General features: G+C 43.2%; 1 protein-coding gene across 1 annotated transcript in view; it reads right to left on the bottom strand.

The window, feature by feature from the left end:
* TEDC1 (tubulin epsilon and delta complex 1) overlaps positions 1 to 24,966 on the bottom strand; it is a 618,264-nt gene that overhangs the window by 583,423 nt on the left and 9,875 nt on the right. The window contains exon 2 of the mRNA XM_086937156.1: positions 2,300 to 2,390. Within this exon, the coding sequence (XP_086793282.1) occupies positions 2,300 to 2,390 (91 nt within the window). The remainder of the gene's footprint in view (positions 1 to 2,299; positions 2,391 to 24,966) is intronic.

Genomic DNA, 24,966 nt, shown 5'->3' with positions numbered 1-24,966 from the left:
AGCCCTGGGTGTCCTTCGGCAATGCCTCATGGCAGGCGGTATGGCATCCATTGTTGAGGGCGTAGAGGGTGCTGGTTTCTTAGCAGTGGATGGTCTGAGAACAAGGATCCGTGGCACTGGGCGTGGTCCAGGCGCGGACAGATGCAGACAGGCTTGCCTTTGGTGCGCCCACCATTAAGTAGCATGATGGGGAGGGCTGGACAGCTGAAAGGTGGGAAAGTGGCGCTGGAGGGATGCGAGGGGCGAGCAGCAGCAGAGAAACGGCGAGGAAAGGCACGAAATTGCAAAAAGGGAAAGAAAGAGACAGAAAGGCAGAAAAAGGTGAAAATGATGATGAGCATAAAGGAAAAAATAAGGAGTAGAACAATGAAAGAAAAACTAAAGGCAGAGAGATGGAGAGTAGAGCAGCAGCATAGCTGAGAAGCTCCCCACTAGATCCCCAGGGAGGCCCTAAAACCTGCGGGCCAGCGAGGGTCAGCATTTACCAGGCAGAGCTGTGCATGGAAGGGAGCAGATCACAGACAAGGTGATGGTGGTTACAGTGGGCACATCGAAATCAGTGAACTACAACAGAAAGATGGAAAGAAGGTTGAAGAAGGATGGATGAAGGGAAGGATCGATCAATCGGAGAGAAAAATGGCTGAGTTATAGGAGAAAAGCAAAGATGGATGGAGAGAAGGGTGGGTATATGTCAAGAAGGAAGGATGGATGGATGATTGGTTGAAGAAAAAGAAGTTGTAAAACGTACCATTTACAACACTGATTTCAGAATTCTCATAGGGAAACAAGTAAAATTGTGCTGGGCTCAAATGCCTCACTCACTCAGTGTCACTAGGGGAATAGTTCAAAGTAGGAGATAGCTCCTTTTTTTAGCTACTTCTTGGGTTACACGAGAGCTATTTACAACATTGGCAATACACAGCAATATGCATCAGTGTAACATGATAGAAATACACATAAAGGGTCCCAGGCAGTAACATTAATTTGTGTGCCCCATATAGAAATATGCACCCATACTACTCAGATCAGTTTGCTTCATCATAACCCTGAAGCAGTAATATGAATCAATTCCCCCCGATAGCAATATGCAACATTGCCCCAGTCAGTAATATGCTTTAAAGCCCTTGATATATATGCATTAATGGCCCCAAGAAGTATTAGGCATCTATGGCCCGTGCAGTAATATGTTGCAATGACGCCAAAGGGTCATGTTTGTCAATTGCTCCTACAGGTTCAACAATATCCCAGGCAGTAATAGGCATCAATGATCCTTGGCAGTGCACCCTAACCGCAATAGACAGCAGTGGCTTCATTGCACCTTAGACAGCAATATACATCAGAACACCCTGACAGTACAACAGTCAACGGCCCCAGACAGTGATAGGCATTAATGTCCACTTGGAGAAAAATGTAGCAATGTTTTAAGAGCAATGAAACAAAATGTAATATTTGCACATAAAATGGGGCAGAAACTGTTGCATGAGCCTGGTCTTGCAGTCTCATTCATCATCTCCCAGCAGAGGTTCAAGGTTTCAGATTGACTGCCTCAGTGCTCCCCAGCCAAAGTTCTTTGTGGCTGGGTGGACACACTTGTACCTGGTGGGACATCGCTCTACTTCCTGTGTGGGAGCCACGAGTGTGCTGCACCAATGCACCGGGATGCTTCGGACCATGGATCAGTGCCAGCCCATTACAACAACTGCACCTACTCAGCTTGGGTTGGGTCACTTCCCACGTCCAGTTCCCGCGCTCTATCTAAGGTCCACTGAAGCCAAGAACCACAGTCCTTCGTCATATCACACTTGAAATGACACAGAAGCGGAACCTGGGCAGGCAGCACAAGCAGACGCCACTACAACTGCCTGAGCTGTCAATGTGCAGCCTGGTCATGGGAAACTGATGCAACAGGAAGCATTCTTTAGCCAAGCAGGCATGGGCACCCACTGGCCAAGTTAATGCAGAGACTGAAAATGCTTCTCTGGTCCGATTCAAATTGCAACTGACATTCCTTGAAGGCCCTGATCCAAATAAACCAATAGCCAAAGGGGGCTGACACAAGCCTACCTTCTAAGTAAATTTTTAATGTTAATGGCATAAGCTTTAGCATAATGTCTGCAGCCATATTTGAAGAGGAGATTTAACTAAACATTCTCAATGAAAAGAAAAACCCACATATAGACAGTGTTACATGCATATCACACCACACAGCAATGAATATCTATGAACCTTGAAAACTGAAAACGACTTATTTGTCTGACTTTAAGCACCGAATAAATTACTGTAAGATCTACTTTGTTACCTAGATTTTCAGCCTCATTAACTGGGGCGCTGCTCTCCTCTATGTAGACTTTCTTCAAAAGGCACCACAACAGCTTCCAAAACTCAGCAGTCTAGGAAACATTAGAAAAAGAATCCTTGAAATGATTAATGTCCAAGCATTTTAATAGCGCTACAGGATATGCGGCTTCATTAACTTTAAACGTGCAGTGATGGAACAGTCTCCATGGGTGGCAGACATAATGGATAGCCTTCTGTTTAAATGAGAATAAGGGTAAATGTCTGATGGCAGAGCAAGAGCAAGCAATGAATATTAAAGAGGAGTCAGTTTATGTAAAAAAAAAGAAACTTACATGAACCCGCGATCATCAATTCTAGCTATCCCAAGCATGCTAAGGTCTCTAGAATATGATGGCCATAGCATTTACATATGTGTTCCCCTGCCACAACAAGCCCCATGGTTTAACTGCTTTATCCCAGGCTCACATTTAGGAACGTGTCTTTTTCTCAAGTAGAATTCAAGATTATTCCATTTGACATGCATTAATCTAATTGTGCCACGTCTTAAGGAGGAACACGTGTTCATGTTTCCAGTGTTTTTCTTCCACCCTTTCAAATTTTTGTTGTTCAATGACTTGAAATATGTACAACTGAGTTAATAGCGTTTTTTTACCAATATTAAGTTGGATCTTTTGGTCATTAATAGATATGCACGACTCCGGATGATGTATGACATTAGGATTGCACGCTGAGGTCCTGTCTCCAGGCAGTGAGCCAGCTGGGGTCTAGAGCACAGTATCCTTAGAAGGGGTACTGGTGTTGATAATCAGCCACATTAAGAACCATCACACTGGAACGGAAATAGGCAAAACTCCGTTTTGTTAGTTTACTTACTTAGTCTCAATAAAAAATTTGAGCAGAAAGGTTTTACAGAGGCAATGATGATACAAAAAGCTCTGGGAGTGAGGTGGTTAACTTGGAAAACAAAGGGCAGCAGTTTGATATGGATACATTTTGTCATGTAGGGTTAATTTTGGAGAGGATATATGCACAATGGCATAATTATATTTCTTTTTGATAACTTTGTTTAACATCAGTGGCAGTACAGTTACAAATCGTGCACAATCAAAGGTATCATATACGTATCAATTTTATATGGGTGCAATTTAAATCTCCATCCTGAAGGTTCCAAGACCGTCATGGTTTTCCAAATAATTAGAGGTAGCAGAAGTATTCTGGAATATCTTGCATCTTTGAGGTTTCTACCTTTTCTGGACTCTACTTCACCTGGGACACCACTGTGTTCCCTCTATGAGCTAGGTGGACGCTGGACTTAAGATTGGGCAGTATTGTCATTCATGGTTGCGTCAACAGTTTAAGTGTTGTCTGAGATAAAGAGTACTGTTCAGATCCATATATCTTTAGCGACTGCTGCATGGGGTATTATAGTTACATGTACGTCAACAATGCCACTGTCGCACCACACTAGGTCTCTAACTAAATCTTTGAGTGGGAATTGCCCTCGGCACCAGGCAATAGCTAATCAGCCCTTCCTTTTTCTTCGTATATTATTCTTTCTCTTTCATGCGCTTGAACTTAACCCTTGCATTAGTTGAAAAACATAATAAAACACGGGTTGATTGGGGTCATTACGATTGGATATGTTGTTCGGGGCGGTTGCTTGGGGATCTGTTTACCACATGTAGACGTGGATATGAATACTGTATATTGAGTTTGGGAGAAAACCCAGATTATTTGTCTGGTGGCAATATACCATAGTATGGATTCCACACTGAATATGTTTTCTGAGGCGCATTTAAATGGGTGAGGCATATTTAGGTACTGTTGCCTCATTCTCATTCATCCATTTTTTTTTTTTTTTTTTTTTATAGACGACCACACATTTTTCCCACTAATTATCTCCTATGGCTTACTGGTAGACATTCACCTGGGGGGTCATATGGTAAATATATTTTTAAGGCTAAAGGTGATGCTGGTAAATTGGGATTCATAAATGTACCCATTTTAACACAATTATGTAGGTTTTGTCCGCTCTTTGTTCACTTTTTTTTTTTGTACCTAAAAAAATAAATAAAAAAATAAGAAATCAACAAAAAATTCAGGACAGGTGACTAAGTCCACGAGTCCTATAATGGCTGCCAGAAATATTGTTCTCATTATGCTAGCAGTCAATCAGACCACTTGCGCCAGCCAGAGTCTGACTCCTGCAGAAACAAACTGGATAAAAAAAAAAGACTGAACAGAATATAGTGAGAATGCCAGTGGGTTTCAGTACAAAGACACCTACACATAACCATCAATTGATGCCACCAGGGTCAGTCACCCCACAGTCTGACAAGAAGTTATTACCCTTCTCAATTATAGGTGCTGTACACGTCTGTTGTACCCTATACATATACCTAGCACAATTGAGTATACTAAAAAAAAAAAAAAAAAGAACACCTTGGATTCAGTAGCCATGAGGATACCAAGTCAAAGTGGCAAAACACTCACTGACTTACCACTAAATATCGAAAAAAGACAGGGTGGAATAGATGACTTCACATTGTGGCAACTGTCACCCATCCACAAATTATATTGAACAGATTCAAGTGGCACAAGCAGACGACCAGTAGAAGTTATACATGAACAAAATGAGACAGGGGGTTCGGATATCAAGCAGAAGACTGAGAAACGTGCCTCTACTGAGAAGCAGTGGTGCCTTCTACATGGAGTGGTGGGGGTGACATTTCCATTACTAGATGGTAGGAGTATGTTGGGAATGCATCAGTCAAGTTTCTCACTGAGGTGTGGGACTGAGCCCTGCACAGAATTGTAGGTCGGCAAAAGATCTTGTGATGAATCATCTGCAGAGTATGTGGAAAGCTGGTATGACCCGATTGGTTAGAATCAACTATAATCATTCAGCTAGACTTTGATTGATTGATGGAGCTGCAATTTTCTTTTCCTCAAGCCATGTTGGACCTTCAGTTCTCACAAGAGAATAGGGGATGCTAATGCATGAACAAACTGCATGGGGCTATGCAGAACAACCCAAGGCATCTATTAGTATGAATAAAGGAGTACTTCAGACAGCTGCTAAATGTAACTTTTTCCCACAAAAGTGACAGATTCTGTCAAAAAAACAAAAAGAACATGCCAGTTGTGGTCATGTCATTCATGGATGCCAAGCGAAGCCTCAGTATATGTAGCAAAGCCACACTTTCATAATGGCCCGATCAAAAATTAGACTGCTCAGTGAATTTATGTCCAAGTGGGTAACAATCCAGTAGAACAGTCACAAAACTTAAATCATCAGTTGAGTAATGATTCAGTCTTGAAAGATGCATGTCAACCACACTCAGTCTTGGAAACCTCTCAACAGGTCAGCCTTCCCCGCTCTTATAGAGCAAGGGGAAGTGATTGGTATGAAATCATCAATGTAATGCAGACTCCTTCAGCCAAGGCCTTCCTTCTGGCATGTATGGTGATAATGAGTACCAGTAGGTGGGAAAGACTCCTGAGTCAGTGTTGCAGGGCAGAAGTGTGCTTGGCAAGTAAGGGGAATTAGTCTTCCTACCCTAAAAGGCACAGTCTCTGGAATGAATCCCCAGGGACTGTAGCATTATGTTGTCACATCCACTGAGAAGAAAAAAAGACAACCTCCAGGGAAGGAACCAATTTGTGCAAACATCACTGCCCCCTCCTTGGAATACAATGTATTCTGTGCTTTGTCTCCGAGCCACACAACACATTTTTACCATGTCAAAAGTCAGTACAGATCCGTATGCTAATGGTCAGCTGAGCACTACAGGGTTAAAGCCTCTTGTAGCTAGTTGTGTCTGAGTATGACACAGGAGGTCAGCCAAGTGACACTGGGAGTCCATGTCTCGGTATAAGAATGTTCAATAGATACGACATGTTGTCTGGGCTGGAAGACTGTGATTGACGACGAACACCTGAATGTAGCCCGAGGTCTAACGCAGTGGTATCAATTGAGGATAACCCAGGCAAGAGTCTAAATTTATCTATTGGCAATGTCAGCTCTCAATGGGGGGCCCCGGGCTCTAAGCCTAATGGAATTCTACCAAATATAGAGAGTGTAGTCTCAAACCAGACGGGCTGTGAGGTACCATCAAATTATGCTCTGAGTGAGATAAATCTACTTTCACCTCCCGAACCGAATATAGAGAATCGGCGTGATTTATTAAGTGGTGAGGTTGATACCGTAGGTAGATCTTCTAGCAAAAATTGCTTGATGACATTAGTATCCTGGAACATAGCGGGCTTGGGATCAAAACTAGCCTCGCCTGATTGGGTAGATTTTATTGATAAATTTGATATTTGCCTCTTCCAAGAGACCTGGTCGGTGGATCCTGTATTTAGGCTGGGTTATCTCATCTTTTATGTTCCTGCCGTGAAAATGAAAAAGGGACGCCCATCAGGAGGATAGGTGGTTTGGGTTAAGCAGGATTTAAGTTTAAGTTGCAATATCCAACAACTTCCTGTCTCAAGTAATGATATATTCGTAGTGAGACTAAGCTTACCGTTTAGAGTAGGCATTGACATTTTCAATGTTTATGCAAGAGGACACCCGGGAGGGAAAAAGTCTGAGACAATAATAGCCCTAGACGTTCTAATTGAGGCCTTACCTAGTAATACTTTGCCCCTTGTAGCGGGAGACTTTAACACGACCTTTGAGCCCCTTGGGTACGAGGATCAGAGTTTATCGGAGGAGGAAGACTCAAATTGAGGTATTCCACAACTTGAGTTGGTTCCTATAAAAAAATAGTCTAAGGCGGCAATACAACTGAAGGGCCTATGTATGGGGAACCAACTAAGGGCTGCTAATGGTCGAACTACATCCGATAGACAGGGCAACAGAACGTATGATAATGGCCACAGGTCCAGTTGTATTGACTACTTTCTTGTCCATCTGAAAATGTGGCATTGCCTTGTGGATATGGCGGTAAAGGCTAGCATAGAGAGCAACCATAACCCCCTCACCTCACTATTTAGTTGGTATTAGATGGAGCAGTATTAGCAACCCAGGACAAAACAGTTCCCGATGTTGCTCTAGCAAATGACGAGCACCACCTTAAGTGGAGCAAAGTTATCGAGCACCCTGACACTTTGACTTCTATCAAAGAAGATGTAAACAAGGTACTAGTAGATATGGGGTCAGCTGCCACCAACAGGGAGTTCCATTCTTTTATTACCAAAGCCCATATTAAACTTTTTGCTAAACTTAAAATATATTTTTGTAAGTCGGGCCTGGTAGAAGTAAATTTGGGGAAAAACCTGAGGGTTGGTATAACTAAGCTTGTCTTCAAGCTCGGGTCGAGCTGGGTCTAGCACTAAAAATGAGGGACCCGATTAAGGTAAGAGGGGCTAGGGGCTGCTACAGGAAAGCACAGATTGAGGCAAAAAAAGATATGGGATGAGTGCAAGTGGCAGGAGCTTAGAGAAGCTTGTGCGGCTAAAAATTCAAAACTAATCTGGGACACATACAAATGGGACAGGGGTGGGTGCCCGGATCGCCCACAGAATAATGTTGCTCAACATCTGTGGGTGGATTATTTCAAGCCACAATACGCCTGTAGTGGTAGCGATGAGGACAATGATAGACCCACCTGTACGTTTTATGAAGGAGTTGCATTCACTTTAGATGATGTTGATCGGGCATTAGAGGCAGTAACTGAGGGAAGAGCACTGGGTATTGATTGCATCCCTGCCGACGTGTTTTTAAATGACAAACTTGGCGATTATATATTGCCCATTTGGCAAATGCTATAGCCCAAGGAGCGGCTGTCCCTCATTCTTGGAAGGGGGCAGAAATTGTTCCGGTGTATTAAAAAAAGGGGACAAGTCTGTTGCAGGCAACTATAGGCCGATTAGTCTAATCGACTCTATACAGAAAATCATGGGTAGATTAGTTTTGTGTAAAATTCAGACTTGGATGGACGAATATAACATCTTGAGTCCACTGCAGGCCGGCTTCCGCCCTAAAACAAGTACAATAGATCAAGTTTTTCGTTTTATTACCCTCTACTGGTGGACAGTGGTCTTGGGAAAAGGGGCCCTGTACGCTGTGTTCGTTGACTTGAGGGCAGCTTTTGACTTGGTACCGCGTTGTAAATTATGACGAGTCTTGGAGGAGTTGGGGATGGCCCCGGAGTTGCTGACATTGATCATGCACTTGCATGAGGATAACTTTGCACGGGTTCGGTGGGGGTTGCAGCGTGAAGTTACGGTAACTTTCCCCATTGAGAGGGGAGTGCGACAGGGATGCGTCATTGCGCCTACCCTTTTCTCACTCTTTGTCAACTGGGTGGGGGACTACCATGCCCTAGCCCCCACGGATGACCCCGTGCTGGCAGGTACTCGAATCCCAATCCTCATGTTTGCGGACAATACCTTGATTATCTCAGAAATACCGAGCGGCCACCAGCGGGCCCTCCAGCGGTTCGGACATTTTTGCCTTTTGCACGGTCTGGAAATAAATACTGCCAAGACAAAATTCATGTCTCTCAACGAACACAAAACATTCAGAGGTAGTATTCTTATGAAGAATTGTCCATTAGAGCAGGTTAATGCTTTTACCTATATGGGGGTTACCCTGTAAAGCAGGGGTCTCCAAACCGGTCCTGGAGGGCCGGATCCATGCCAGATTTTTAAAATTACTACATGTATCTCAATGGGGATATCCAAAAACTCTGGCATGGATCCGGCCCTCCAGGACCGGTTTGGAGACCCCCTGCTGTAGAGGGATATGCGTTGGAAGAGCCAACTTGATCTGGCTGTCTTAAAGCACCAACAGCAGTCAGGATTGCTCTTGCAAAAATTTAAAAGCTTGCTAACCAAACCAATTAGTCCAGCCCTTGACATCTATGGGATGAAGGTACTATGCTCAGCCCTATATGGTGCCGAACTGTGGGGGTTTGAAAACCTGAAACGCCTGTCCGTGGTGGAGAACGAGTTCTTACGTAAAGTCACCAGTGTCCCACAAAGTACACCTCTAATACCACTCTGATGGGATTTAGGTAGGAAACCAGTTGAAGACCTAGCAAATATTTTGTCCATTATTGTATTGGCGTATAATATGGACTACTGAGGGATTGACACACTAGGCCCAGGGTCTTATGGACATTATTAAAAATTACTCCTTTCATAAAATCAAATGGTTGAAGGAGATTAGATCCTTGCTAGCGAGGATGGGCATGATTGAATTATGGGATGACCCTCTAAAAGTAGTCTTTCCCTCTAAAAAAATCTTGAAGGGAAGATATTGGGAGATGGTCTTCTCATCAACATGTTCGAAAGGACTATCTTCTCACCTTACTCGAAGATTCCTCGAATTTAAGCCCTGGCCAGCGCTAGAAAGGTATTGGGATGTTATAGAAAAGTTAAATGATCGTAAACTATACTTCCAATTCAGGGTGGGAACCCTTCCCACAAGGTTGTTTACTGCAAAATGGTCGGGATCAACTAGCGACAGATATTTTAGTTGCACGGAGCAGCAAGAATCTGTAAGTCACATCCTGTTCTTCTGTCCTTTATACACTGCACCACGTAGTAAGTGGATAAAACCAATCTGTCGACTAATGGGCATACAAAGATATGCAGAGGCCCTGAGAATTCTAGGTTCAGATCCCAACCCACCTATAGTTATTGCTGTAGCGATGTTTCTGAATTGGGCATGGACACTAAGATCAAAATTGAAGTTCTTGCCTAGGAAGTAGTTGGCCTGTTGGGTTATCTCTGGGTCTCAAGCCCACCAAAGTAAAAATAAGTGCTTGAACAATTATGGGGCATAGGTTTCCTGCTTAAATGGTAGACTCTGTGTGATACTGATCCGCTCTCTGTCCCACGTAATGTAATGAATTAGAGAATATGCTAAATAGGTTTTCCTAAGTTTGACATTTTTAATCAATTTTAGCTCATCTACTTCTTAACTCATGTATTCCATAGTTGCAGTATGGTGTTTAATTGTATCTTAATTATTTATTCAATATATCACATCATGGCTGTTTTTAGATCCTACTGTATATATGTGAATGTTATATGTTGTGCTTTTATGACTTAACTGTCGAATAAAGTTTATGATGATTACTTTCTATGGCATTTTGAGTATTTTTCTGCATGATATACTATGCCCTTACTGGATTTTAAATATGCCAATTAGGAGAGAGTCAATTCTTTCATGTTTTAGAGGTCAGAGCACATATGCGGATGCCTGGAGAGTCTCCATGTGCAGGGTTCAAAAGCCTTCAATACCAGCCCTCAATAAATAGGTGTCATAGCTGAAAAAGAGATACTTTCTTTTCAGATGGAGTATTTGGTAAATTTCGTATAACTTAAAAAAAAATCAAATAATAGAATTGCATTTAGAACATTTTATATACCATGTATGACCACTGTGGGCTTATCTAGATGTCCTAGTTATCAGTCTGAGAATGCAGATGATTTGTACTTGTTCATTAACTGTTCTGACGTATATTAATTTTGGAAGGCAGTTAGGAGTTGGTTATCCTTCAAATTCAATATTAATGTAGAACTCATGAATAGAAGCAACATGTGTAGCATAGTGAACATACCCTCTAAAAGCATTCATACTTACTGCATTTACTGCAAACATGTTAGCCAGGATAGGTGTAGCCCTAGATTGGATTAGCCCCGTTTTCTCTACTGTTAAGAAACAGTGGGGTGCTATGTGTCATGATTAGGAGTTGGATGCAGTTAACTTACAGGCTAGGGGTCCAACGTGTATAAGGCAACTGCACAAAATTTGAGCCACGCTAGTCAAAGAATCATACATTCTGTTGCTAAAATCTATTATTTAAATGATTATGTTTATATGGCAAATAGAGAAGTTTATGCTTGTTACTGTAATTTACAATGCTCTTCTTTCTCAATAAATGAAGCTAAATATCATGCCGGGAGACTTTTTTTTTGCCATGTTCACGGTGTGGCAGATGAACCCAGTTCAAATTTGCGTCCGAATTAGTGACCCTAAACACCCTAACCAGCATCCACTTGCTTAAATATGTTACACAGATAAAACTCGGAAGGGCTTCAGAATGCTTGCACATTTGTAAGTGTTCTCATTCATAGGGAGTGGAGACTAGGCACGGGTTTATGCGTGCTGGATATCTGAGCAGGGTTTTTTGTGCTTTGAAGTAGCTATGAAAGTAGAGATTTAAAACGGATGTTGGAAAATCGGCCAAGGTGCACACATGAACAGACTCCCGCAGTCTTAAGGAGGGACATTCCATAAGGTGGGTGGTTAGGCTCTCACAGTTACAGTCAGCATAGAGAATCTGAAGATAACTAAAAACGCTTCACAATGCAGGAGTGAGCCTTGTTCTGGCTGCTGCAGATGAAAAAACATTTTCTTTCTTGGAACAAAAAAAAACTGGAATCAACTTAACTTGTTTTCTGCCTCAGTTCTGGGACCCACGCAGGTCACGGGGCAGGAGGACTGTGATAATGCTGTAGGAAGTCCCAAATTAGTTAATCCAATCAGTGCAGTATCCACTAAATCCAGAGGTATTATTTGTGATTCTAATAATACGCCCATTAAGCCCTCTTCTTAACTCTTTGCAGAGGCTAAGCCTAAACGATCCAAGAAATCCAAGGCAGTAAAAACAGTTTTGGATTCGGGCTCCAAGATAACACCCTCTCTGCGATCTTACTTTAAGGCAATAGCCCAGGTTCTGAGCCTTGCACAGAGTACTCATTGCTCCATCAGAGTACCCTCAGAGACAATCTCTAGTCCAACAATAACTGCTGGTATGGCCTCAGTCTCTCTAAACATGGAATGGGGGGACTTGCAATGTCAATCAAACAGATGAGAAGGGAAGAGGTCAACCCATGGAAAACATGCGGCCAGGCACTATACCAGAAAATGTCGATATTAATGGCAGTGATAGTGTGAACACCTCTTTAAATCACGACAAGATTCCTGCCGTCCCTTCCAGTATCACAATATTGGAGGACTCTAGTCACTCTGGTAGATGCATCAATTTTGGAGAAAATGCAAGTCTGGCATCGGAAAATTCAGAGTCAGACAGTCGACTTTAACTACTTGAGGTTTCTTCAATTCCAGATCAGAATACTCAGAATACTATACTTCAATTAGCTCAGACCCCTCTTCCTCTTAGTTCTGAAACACAACTGCCACCAGATGCCAATGCCAATGCCTCTACCTCATCTTTAGATCTCTCTTCAGTTCTAACTATGTTTTCCAACTTGACAGCTGACATTAAACGAGGTTTTGAGGAGTCATCTAAAATCCAGAGAGAGATTAGGTCATACTGTGAATCACTGGATAGCAAAATTGACTGGCTTTTTTCAAGAACGGGGGCCTTGGAATAAACAACAGCGGTAATGTCCATAGAGCTAGATAATGCTAAAGAGGAAATAGTGAAATTTAGAAGAGAAGATACTCTACTGGCTGAAAGAATGGAGGTCCTGGAAAATAATGCGCTGTAATAGTCGCATCTTGAATGTACCATAAGCAAATGAAGGTTCCAACATTAAGGCTTATATTATCCAACTACTAATAAAATCTTTAAATTTAAAACATACAGAGGAGGAGCTCAATCTAGACATTCAACGGATCAATAGGGATCCCTTCAGGCGTAATCCGCAGTGTGCGAAGCCCCGCAAGATTTTAGTGAACTTCCACACGTTTCAACTGAAGGATCACATTCTAAATCTGGCCTTAAAACAAAAATCTCTGACTGGTGAAGGCTTTTCCTTTCAAGTGCGTTCTGACTTGTAAAGGGCGACCCTTGACAGACAGTGGGAACTGGGTCGTAGAATGGAGGCATTCAGAAACTTGGGAGCATAAGTCCAGCTGAGTTTTACTGCAGCATTGAAGATCATGCTTAATAACAAAATGTTTAATGTACGCACAGTCCAAGCTGCAGATGAACTTCTGTTAAGTACCAGCACCTCTAAAAACTGATGGTAGTTTAGTTTCAAGCCGAGAAGTTTGTGGGTTATCTTTATATGGTTGCCTATTGAGTTTATCTATGAATAAATATACAAAAAATGTAGCTAGGCACAAACTTTCCTAATAGAAGACAAATAAAATAGAAAATAAATTAACTTAGAAAAGAAGAGAATGGAAAAAAAATGGAAGAATAAAAAACAAGAAAACACCTTAATTTCACATACATTTCTGCTAGAGAGAAATAAAGAAAAAAAAAGAAAGAGGAAAAAAAAATATATATATATATAAAAATAATAAAACAGTAATAGTAAATCACAAAGAGCACAAATACACGTATACTACGTCTATAACTCTGTACAGAGATACCAGTAAATACTACTTAATCAATTTGGAGCTTGACCATAAAGGGCTTGACCTAAAAATAGACATTTTTAGTAGTACTAAGGGGTGTGAGTTAGCTGGACTCTATATCACTATCATTAGATATGTCATTAGATATGTCAACTATGACTACCATTAAGATTCTCTCCTGGAATGTTAATGGCCTGCGCACCAAACCTAGATCCAACACAATTTTACAATACATCCGTGACTTTGATGCGCAGGTCATTATTCTCCAGGAGACACACTTGGTTGAAGCTGAGGTATTGGACCTGGTAAAAAAAAGAACAGATGGATAGATTTATCAGTCACTACTTCTCAAACAGTCAACACTAGAGTGGTCGCCATTCTCTTTAAAAAAAAACATCACAACAAGACTTTTGAAGCAGAAGGTTGATCCTTTTGGTAGGTGGGCAATCGCGGCTGTCATGATTTGAGGGAACATGCCTTACGTTGGTTGGTTATTATGGGCCTTACCGTGTTGACCCTTCTGCCCTGGCTACGATGTTCTCCGAGCTTTTACATTTTCAAGAACCTATGATAATAGCGGGGGATTTTAACATTGTACTCAATCCGCTGTTGGATAAGTCTTCTTCTGGTCGACAACTTGCTCACTCTAAATCTAGAGATCTTCTAATTAAATACATGTATCAATATGGATTTATTGATATTTGGAGGGTAAGGTCAGGCCCAATAACTGGCTTTTCCTTCAGAAACTACAAGTACCGCCATAGATCTAGGATCGATTTTATTTTGATAAACAAATGTTTGGATAAATCGGTTAGGAGTGTAACTTATCTACCATCTGACCTGTCCGATCACTCGGCAATACTCTTAGACTTCGAGTTGCAGTCTCAACCCCCGGCCAGGTCTTGTTCAATCAACAGATCTTTGCTTACATCCCCGAAGATTTGGAGTATGTTAAGTTGGAGACGTAAGAATTTTTTAAAATTAACATTGGTTCTGCATGCTCTAGCACAGTATGGGATGCTTTTAAATGTTCTTTGAGAGGGGTTATTAAGAATAAAACTTTGTTTCGTAAGAAACAGTATACCCAAGCGGTTACATTGATAGAGGCCAATATATCAACAGCCCAATCAGAATTAGAAAATCTCAACCATTCCCCAGAACATGTCATACATGCTAAACAGGAGGAGCTGATTAAGCTTAACCCCTTCGATGCTGATGACAGAACGGATCCGTCATCAGCATCGGCTGAGCTGTGCTGATGACGGAACCGTTCCGTCATGACTCCGCCCGCGCAAGGCGGAGTCAGCATGGGCGGGGAATTCGCGCCGCACGGATGCGGTTAAAGGGCAACTGGCTTCTGTATTAAACCAACGTATTTTGCAACGGTGGGAAGCCAGTAAATTAGCAAATTTTGAATTTGGTGAAGGGGCAGACAAATTACCAGCCTGGAAGTCTAGAACAGACCAGACACGAAATAACATTGACTCTATAATTACTGGCTCCGGTACAGTATCTTCGGACCCAGAAATAAGGTCAGCCTTCAAAGATTTTTTCCAGGCTATATATCGGGAGGACAATAACATCACTCCTATTGATGTAGGAAATTGGCTTAATAAAATCTCATTACCAGTACTCTCTACAGAACAAGTGGCCTTGTTAGATCACCCTATAACGGTTGAAGAGGTATCAACTGCCATACTAAACAGTAAATCTGGAAAGGCGGCGGGCCCGGATGGCCTACCGGCAGAGATATACAGACATATTGCAGCTGACATCGCTCCCTTTCTCACCAAGTTATTTAATCAAGTTCTGGTAGATGGAACAAAGCTTCCATTACGCTTATTCTGAAACCAGGGAAGGCATCTACCGCCTGCGGCTCCTATCGCCCAATTTCAGTTCTTAACGCTGACTAGAAGATCTTTGCGTCACTACTAGCCAAGAGATTGGGGCAGGTAGCCCCCTCAGTCCTACATTCCAACCAAAAGGGCTTAGTTAAAGGTCGCCAACTTTATGAGCTGATATATGACCTAATAGGAGCGATTGATATGGCAACTAGTTCATCGCTACCCTTGGCTATTCTCACCTTGGACGCAGCCAAGGCCTTCGACAGGGTCAATTGGGTATACTTGTCGGGGACCTTGGAAAAATTTGGCGTAGGCCGGGCCTTTCGCAGAGCGGTGGAATTACTGTACCATAGCCCTTCGGCCTCAGTCATGGTTAATGGCAGACTGTCGGAACCATTTACCATCACAAGGGGCACTCGGCAGGGTTGCCCGATTTCCCCTCTACTTTTCGATATCTATATAGAGCCATTTGCTCAAACAATTCGTGATGATATTAACATCGTTCCATTTAAATATATAGATTGGGAAAAAAAAGTATCTTTGTATGCTGACGATCTTATGATCATAACCTCTGATATCAGCACAGCGTTTTCGACAGTCATAAATTTAGCACAACAATTTGGTAACAATTCCGGCTATGAAGTTAACGCCACAAAGACTGAGATTATGGCATGGAGCAGCATAATACCGCGACTCCCAGTACAACCTTGTGACAGCATGAAATATCTAGGCATAAAAATTGTAAAGGATATTAATCTGATAGCCCATTCAATTTTACTTTGGTGGCTAAAGAATGTAGGAAACTAATGAGTTCTTGGAGACATCTTCCATTAACGCTCCTAGGTCGATCCAACTTAGTTAAGATGTCTATCCTACCTAGGCTGACCTTTATCTTTAACAGCTTACCACTTTACTTTGATAAGAAATTGATAGCTAATATGCAGAGCGACATCACCTCATTTGTATGGAGGAACAAGACTGCAAGAATCTCTTGGAATAAATTAAGGCGTCATAGGGAGAAGGGTGGTTTGGCCAGCCCCGATATTCAGATTTATGCTTGGGCCTTTCAGCTGACACACTCCCAAATGCTACTTAAAACTCCATCAGATCAGGGTATCGGGTTAATGTTTTCAATATTATTAGAATGCGAAGGTCTAAGTCAGTTGGGATTTCTATTTAAATTTGGAGACCCCAAATTTTTTAAGAAAATCAAGCTGAAGGTACTGCAGGGCCTAGCAAGAACTTTGTATAATCTTAGACCCACTACCAAAATAGGCTACCACTCTAATGGTTCTCCTATATGGGACCTTCCTGCTCCTCCGGGCTGGACTAAAGATGCGCTGATAAGCCCACTAAAAGATGCTGGAATTTTAACATGGGAAGATCTGTTCTTCGAAGGGGAATTGCTTTCCTGGGAACATCTAGTGAGTAAGGTAGGCCCCAATCTCTCCAGACTTAAATTCCTGCAAATCTCAAGTTGGGCGCAAGCACACAAATCTGGTCCCACACGCCGCCAACACCGACCTCTGGGAGGAAGTAGCCAACTAGAATCTTGCTTACTTGACAACACACCAAAGTCTAAAGAGGTTTCCCACTTTTACATTTTAATCAAAGAGGAGATAGACTGAACATTCCACCTTCCGGACCAGCTGTGGGGTTCTTTATTGCCTGCAGCAAATGTGAATGAACTTTGGCTAACATCTTGCAACGTTCTTTGGGATATTGTTAAACCTGCCTGGCTACGCAGAAACCACTTCTTTACTCTTCACAGGGCTTACTATTGTCCCCAGAGGTTGTCCAATTTTTCAACAGGTACACCAGTGGCTTGTCCCCGATGTGGTCAAGTCACAGCCTCAGATGCTCATATGTTTTATGATTGCCCACATTTAACATCTTTCTGGCAATCAATAGGCAATAAATTAACATCATCAAAAGGCTCTACTGTGAATATAGATCTCAGCCTTGTAATTTTTGGAGTAATGGACAAAAAACGTAGTACTAATAACAACCTCTTGTTCTACTCAATGCTGGTGGCCCGACGTGAGATTTGCAGGCGCTGGAAAGAGGCCTCTCCACAGACATTGCACGACTGGAGTTCTTCCATGCTTCATATATCAAAATTGGATCTTTCCAGGGCTGGAAAACCTGACAAAAGAGCTTTTTGGTTGAAACTCGATTGGTCTCAATAACTAGAGCTGGGTTTTTTTTTTCCCCAGTTCCAATGATTATGAAGCCATGACGCACTCTCTTCGCTCTATCACTTTCGTCCTTGTTTTTTAAGGTCAATTTTGTGGTAATAGCAATGGTGGAATCTGGCTGATGGCAAGCACCACCAAATAGTACACAAGGGTTTGTGATTAACTGTGAAACTGGCATGGCTGTAGGGTCCTGGCGCTTCTTCACTACGATCAACCCCTACCAGTCTTTCACTGAGACAGTATGTCTTTTTCTCAAATCACATTTTTCCCAGTCCACGGTACTAATGGGCCAGCCATGGTTGAGATGAGGAACAAACAAAAAAAAAAAAGAAAACAAAAAAAAATTTGTAAGACAGTAAAGGCAGAGCCTAGGAAGCAATCTAGATGTTCAGGTGAAACCTGTTCCATGCATTGACTAGTGTTGTTTGAAATTCAAAAGATTTGGTACAATGATGATCAAAGTGTAACATTTTGGAGCTAGGGTGACTAGTTTTAACATTTACTATGGTGGAATCATTGCACGGTTATGAATATGTATATTATTGATTGCAAATTATTTTTTTAACACAAAATGCATTTGAAACCCAATTAAATATGAAATGATTCAGGTTTTGGCAGGATTTGGAAGTGGTTTACTCCGCATATGATTTATTGGTCAGAACATCTGTTGTAAATTATATCTGCATCAGATATAGGGACAGCAAATTGCGTTTTCAGGACCCCTACCTCAGAACTCCAGAAGCCACCTGATTTTCTGCTGCAGAGACTTCAGCCAGTGACTAGAGAGTAGTAGATTAATGTTTTGGGATGAGAAGTAGGAGCTATACAGAGAGGAATAGAACTCGAGACCCCAACCGGTCAAAAGGAGAGGAAAGACTTAACTGCTGCAACCAGCCGCAGATTCGAGCGTATGACCCTGGGCTTAAGTAGTATGATGAGAGAAGGGCTGGCGTGGAGGGCACTGAAAGTTCCTAGTCTTGAAAGTGTTGTACTTGTGAAACCAAACCTTAGAGAGGAATAGAGGTGTACCCAGCACCGTCGGGAGCAGAGCAAGTGTTCTCGTTATTGAGGGGAGAGGAGAGGTGTAGCCCGGACACAGTATGGAACTAGTGGCCTCAGTCCATAACAGCGATAGGAGGAGAAGCAGCTGCCAACGCAAATTTTAGAAGGATTACTCCAGAAACAAAAACGGGAGTCAATACTTTCATTTCACATAGCAGGCAAAAGAAAAAGGCATCTGTGCACCTCTCTGTTCTCTTGACTAGTTTATGTTAATTCACTTCAAACAGATATTTACCACTAGGATATTCCTTTATCAAATCAAAGCGACTAGCATTTGCTCAATGCCACCACTCAGGAATATTAAGATATCATATGTAGTAGGAAGAGAAACATTTACAACGGTCAGAGTGTTAAGTCAGAAAACAATGTGTTTTCAATCTACCTTTAAACTGGAGAAAGGTAATAGCATCTTGTACTTCATATGCTAATTCCACCTGTTATCCCCTACATCTTTCAAGAGTTTCCACCCTCATCTCCCATTCAAGTAGAACACATTTGATCCCGTGGACTTCACTCCACTTTTTTTTCTCAGTGATCTCTTGATACTTTTGAGGATATGGTGTTGACATCTAATTTTCCAATGAACAAAGCAGACCAGGTGAATGGACATTAAAATCAAACATAAGGCTCCAAAGTGGACGTGCTTGGCTACTGGAAGCAAAGGAGTCTCTGTAGAGTTGGACACTGAAATAATAATGCCAGAGACAGGCCACCACACTCCCTGCATGGTTTTGGATTCCCCATAGGGGACCCAAGACCATGTTTAGGATATCGACAAAGACTGACTTACAGGACTCAATGAGTGACACTACGATTGCCCGGGCTAATGCGGCCCAAATACCTTCTGATAGGCATGAGTGTAGGCAGAAGAGCAGGCACATTTAATAACAGCAAGTTTTAGTTAGCTGGTCAGCTTATCTCTACAGGTTCATAAAGTCAAGAAAAAGCCAGCTCAAACATGTTGCCTTCTCAGATGAGACTTAATAGTGGATCACCGGGGGAGGAGCCAAGATGGCGATCGGGACGGACGCGTAGGCTCCCGGCTCAGTGAACCTCCGAGCCCCGCACGACTATCCTGCTCACCATCCTGCAATTGTGCCCTTTTTTGAAGTTTTGGAATTTGCGCTGAACCTGATAGCGCGATCCCGGGCTCCCTGCCGGCCCCATAGCCGGAGAAATCTGCGACGACATTCAGCGGCCTGAAAGACTCTACAACCGGGGCATCTGCAGCATAACATGGCCGGACACTAAGACAACAACAGCGGCCATCTCCGCCGGCACGGCGTCGGTCTGCTGGAGCCCACTGTCCATCCGCCCGATTTTCGTCACAGATGTCCTGATTGCCAAGCACGCGGCTGTGGAGTACCCCCGAAGCGGTGACCTGGTGGAACCCTTGTATTTATGTGGAATACAGACGGTGGTACCTCGACACGATTCGGGATTCGGCCCGGTTTTCGCGGGCAGTTCCCGAATTTTGGGCTGGCGTGGGAATAGAGCGACGAAGAACACTGCAGGACACCGCTCCTTGGGCGATCTGCCTACACTGTCCCTGCGACTTGGATAGTGGCCGCACTGTGTTGGACTCGCCTAAGGCCGATTCCCTGTCCCCATTTGTGACGGAAACTCCGAGGGGCCGCCGAGAAGTGATGGAGGCTGCCGTTCCTACTATCGATGCCCAGCAAAAGTGGGAATGTGTACAGCCCAATGGTGCTGCGGTACGAGAGAAAGGGCTTGCGTTTTCTTGTGGCGACATCCTTGCTGCTATTGGTGCCTTTTGATCTGCCTGGGATCACGGCGTCCGGAGAGCTGGGGAGGAAGCTGGATGGTGTTACGCTCATGCTGGGGCACTTACGGTCGGGCGACCCCCTGGCACACGAGGATCCCTCCCAGCCTGTCTCCGGCAACAATTGGATCCTGTCCCTGCTTCTTCCACCCCTGTCTTTACACCCTTGATGTGGGGTACGTGTTCTGGGACTGCATTGGAGAAGATGGCCGTATTTGCGGATGACTCTGTCGATGGCCCGCGGCATCCATTTTGTACACTCATGTCGCTCTCTGGCCTCGCTTGGACACTTGGTTTCTTTGTGTCAGCGGATGAGGGTATTACTTGGCAGACATGCCTCCGGGGACTAGCGAGGACTGGCCAAGGATAAGCAGTATTCTTAAATGTTGACATTTAGGTGGCTGGCGGAGGTGGGGGAACGCGCTCTCCAGATACGTTTATTAGCGCAGTATGTTGCTAATTCTCCCCTTTACTGCTTGATTCGCTTGCTTAACGTGGTGCATTGTGAATCTTGGGGAGGAGTGAATTTTACGGGACGGGGTGACCGGGAGCCAGTACGAATGGCCCTCCTCCAGTTTTATATATAAAACTTTCTTTTTCTCTTCTCTGATACTAAATTTCGGGTACTCTCATGGGCGATAGGCACGCTGCTTGGGGGGGATAGGCCGTGGCCTCTGCAGGGGTGCAGGGTGGGGGTTTGGGGGGAGGGGTTTTTTCTTGTTTTTATTTTTTCAGTTTCCATGGGCCTTTATTTGTCTCTTCCCTTCTCCTTTTCTTCCTCTTTTTTCTCTTTTCTTTTTTCGGGTCAGCATGACGGTTAGACATTGCGCCTTCTGCGCTTTTGATAGCTGGTTTTTCCTTTCTTTGTAGTCATTACTACAGTAGCCTCACGTCTACGGGGTGGGCGGTGACTAGCCCAAAATTGAATGCGTGCTTTACATCCTGATGAGTGTATTTCAGCTCGGACACCTAGTTTATGTTCTCCCGTCCTGTGATACATTGTTGCGTGCATTGCTCACCCTAGGTAGATTGTATTATGTCTGATCCTTTTATTTTCATAATATTAAAAAAAAACCTTACCTAATCCTGTAACTCAGTGGTCGCGTCAAACTGAAGTCCTATTTTGGTAAAACTGTCGTATCTCATGCTGGGGGGACTGCCGAGTTGCTTTATTGCTAACGGATGTGCTATAACTTGCTGTCGAGGCCGGCCAGGTGGTTGTAGGCCCGTATATGTATGCTATTGATGCACAATAAAGGTTTTCAAAAATTAAAAAAAAAAAAAAAATAGTGGAACCACCTCGGCTCCACTGATTGTAAGATTCACCAAGTGTGGTAAAGAAAGAACAGGGGGAAGCCATCATCAGTTCGGTCTTGTCAGCATTTAATGTCACACAACTATCCCGCATCAAGTCTGGAAGCCCTCAAACAAGGGGTGAAGGTCATGGAGTCAACAAATAATTCTCCATTCAATAGAAGAGATAACTGTATGTCATGTCACTATTATAGGTGTGAAACCTTATTCCCCAAATTCCAAGTAAATTGTGTAAAGGTTTCATTCAATGAACAGCACAAGGGATAAAGTGAAGCCTGGGGTAGCGCCATATGTCGAAGTCAGATGGAGCAAGTACATCATACTTAATAAATTAGTGATTCTGTTTGTCAAACAGACTCACCAGGTTGTTAAGGATGATGTACTAGAACCACTGCAAGCATGAAGAAGGATGGGGAGACCACAGCAATACACAGTAGGCATCAGATATACCATGGTCCATACTATCAAATACAGCCAAAATGGTCAGGAGCACTACATTTGGCCAACCAACTTCTCATCTGCTAACTGGGGCACTGAGTCCTAAATGCTAACCATAGACATTTTCAAACAGTGGTATGGATGGAAACCGAATTGCTAATTTCCTAAATGTTAGTTTGCTTCCAAAGGCAACAGCAAAAGATAAAAATGGGTAAAGAGCCCCAGACGAAGGTACAATGTACTGAAAATAGAAGAAAAGCAGGTTTCAAAAATGTTCATATAATCTAGTAGGGTACTTACCACCACGAAAGAACCAATAGTACATAGAAAGTCTTGAAATAAAGGGGTAAGGAACAGAGAATGATATCACTATGGAAAAAACAGGATTAAGAACCTATCGGAATCAGATGGGTGACTGTAGGTTGAGGGACTGCCAAGGGCAGTTATCAAGCTCCCAAGGGCCACAGAGCAGCTCTGAACATCCCTTAGAAAATGAAGGGCTCCCAACAGGGTTATTGATTCTCAGGAAGAAATTTAGGGGAATATTTTGAATAAAAATACACATTTTGAAGGAATGATTTCCTAGATGAGCTCAAACTATTAGGGAAATAAGAGAAAAGAGACAAGCATGCAGAAACCTACCACCAAAACTTAAGATGGGCAGAAACCAAAAGAAAATTGTTCACCAAGAACAAACTGGCTTTTGCACACCCAGATGAACAGCCAGTAGGAGCCCCTATAACATTGTCTCGGGTGAGACGATAGGAAACGTTGGTTCAATTCAACACAAGCTCGAACACTGGATTATTGAAGACGATACAGTGGAACATGTCTACAACACTTTGCCAGAGGCATGCCTAAGATTTCCTTCCAGGAAGGCGTGCTCTGAATCTCTACCAATGACGGCACATTTGGGAAACACTTCCAGAAATAGTAAGTTTAGGGATCTCGTATAGATATTTATTGCTATTGATTTCTCTCTTGCAGAGAAGCTGGACTTAGGAGACAGCATGTCAAGGAGATTTTTACAAAGACAGTAGATCTAGGGAGATGCAGTCGGTCGGAGCAATAATCTCAGAGGGAAAAACCACAGCCTCCAACAGGATCCAAGATCCCATGGGACGGCGGAACACTCGTATCCCTACAATGGAGGCAGTGCCTGCGCAGGCGCCGCCGTAGGGAGTAGGATGTCCCTTTCCGACTGTCCCAACGCCATGAAAAGGTGGACAGAAAAGGACTTTGGGAACCGCACGCTGGGTCCCCGTCCCCCATAGGCCACTACTAGGTGGCCTCGGGGGCACAAGTAGGTTATAACGACCCTGTACCCTTTGTTTTTTTTCAGTGACTTTCTAAGGTTTTTTTTAATACTATTTCCTAACTACAACGTCCCTGTGATCTTTGTTTTTTCAGTGAATTTCCAAGGTTTTTTAAAATTCTATTTCCTAACTACAACGTCCCTATAACTTTTTTTTTCCTAGGCCTGGGCGTAAAATCTATGAAGTGATCAGTCACTATCCAATCAATAGTAAAATTTAAACTGCCTGGGATTCTTCCTTCTTGGTAGGGAGGTCTACCAACATATTTTCCATCGTACGCTCCTTTGTTTTCGTGGACCTGAAGACTGGATCCAGTCTTAGACCAGGATGTGTTGGCCCAGATATTACTGGAGCTATCATGCATTGTACCCAAGTGTGGATGGTTCAGTATTAGATGTTAGCTGGTAGCAAAGGTTCCAGTGAGGGCACAAAGTTACTGACTGAACATCAAATATAGAAACAAAGGGAATAAGAAATTAAACGACTTTACCCTTGGCATTTCTTCTGCAAAATTAGCAGATTTTCCGTTTTTTAAATGTTTTATATTTAGCATGATAAATGGTGCTGTTCAAACCATACTCTCCAACAAAGATAGAATTATGTTTCCTCTGCATTGCAAATTATTTTTGCCCAAAGTACACTTTGATCTCTTTCATAAACAAAAAAGATTTGAATATTGGGCCATTTCAAAAATTCATTTTTTAGTAAGCGAAGTAGCACTCATAAACTTTGGTTACTTACAAACACATTTGCAGAGTGGTGGTAAAAGGCGGTGAGGCCTCTGACCAGCTCGCAGCAATCCCGCTTTGTGGGACTTACTGGAGGTAACAGCAGGGGTCTTGGCACTCAGGAACGGTCAGCACTCAGGCGGGCTACATCCCCCAACCAGTAGTGAGCCAGGAGGCGCGTTTGCAGAGTGATGGAGAAAAGGGGTGTTGCCTCAGAAGACCAATCAGCAATTCTGCTGACTGAGACTTACTGGAGGTAACAGGAGGAGTTGTTGGCCCCCAAGGACCCTCAGCAGCCAAGGGGACTTCATCTCCCAACTAGTAGTGAGCAAATGAGGCACGTTTGCAGAGTGGTGGTCAAAGGAGGAAGGGTTCCAGCGACTTGCCAGGCAGGCTTTATTTTGTTGTTGCTTTTTTGTATTATTTGGGCAGGGGGGATGTGTGCCCCCCAAGCGGCTCCCCTCCCAGGCCAATTTCAGCCCCAGGGACACCATCCCCTGGGGCCCAGCCATAGTTCTGGGTGCCCTGGTCCTACCCAGAGCACCCAGTGACTTTCATTGGGGACCACGGGGGTAGCCTGAATGCTCTCCCAGTCTCCTGCTCTCCAGCGGGAGCCTGCATGTCTTTCGTACAGAGGGAGCTGCTGGAAAGACAGCTCCCTGTGTGTGCAAGCAATTCTGCTCAGCTTCCAGCAA

The sequence above is a fragment of the Lissotriton vulgaris genome, chromosome 9 (assembly GCF_964263255.1).
Source record: "Lissotriton vulgaris chromosome 9, aLisVul1.2, whole genome shotgun sequence".
Classification (NCBI taxonomy): Eukaryota; Metazoa; Chordata; class Amphibia; order Caudata; family Salamandridae; genus Lissotriton; species Lissotriton vulgaris.
Note: the sequence above shows the minus strand (reverse complement) of the source record. Positions and strands in the feature narration are given on the sequence as shown.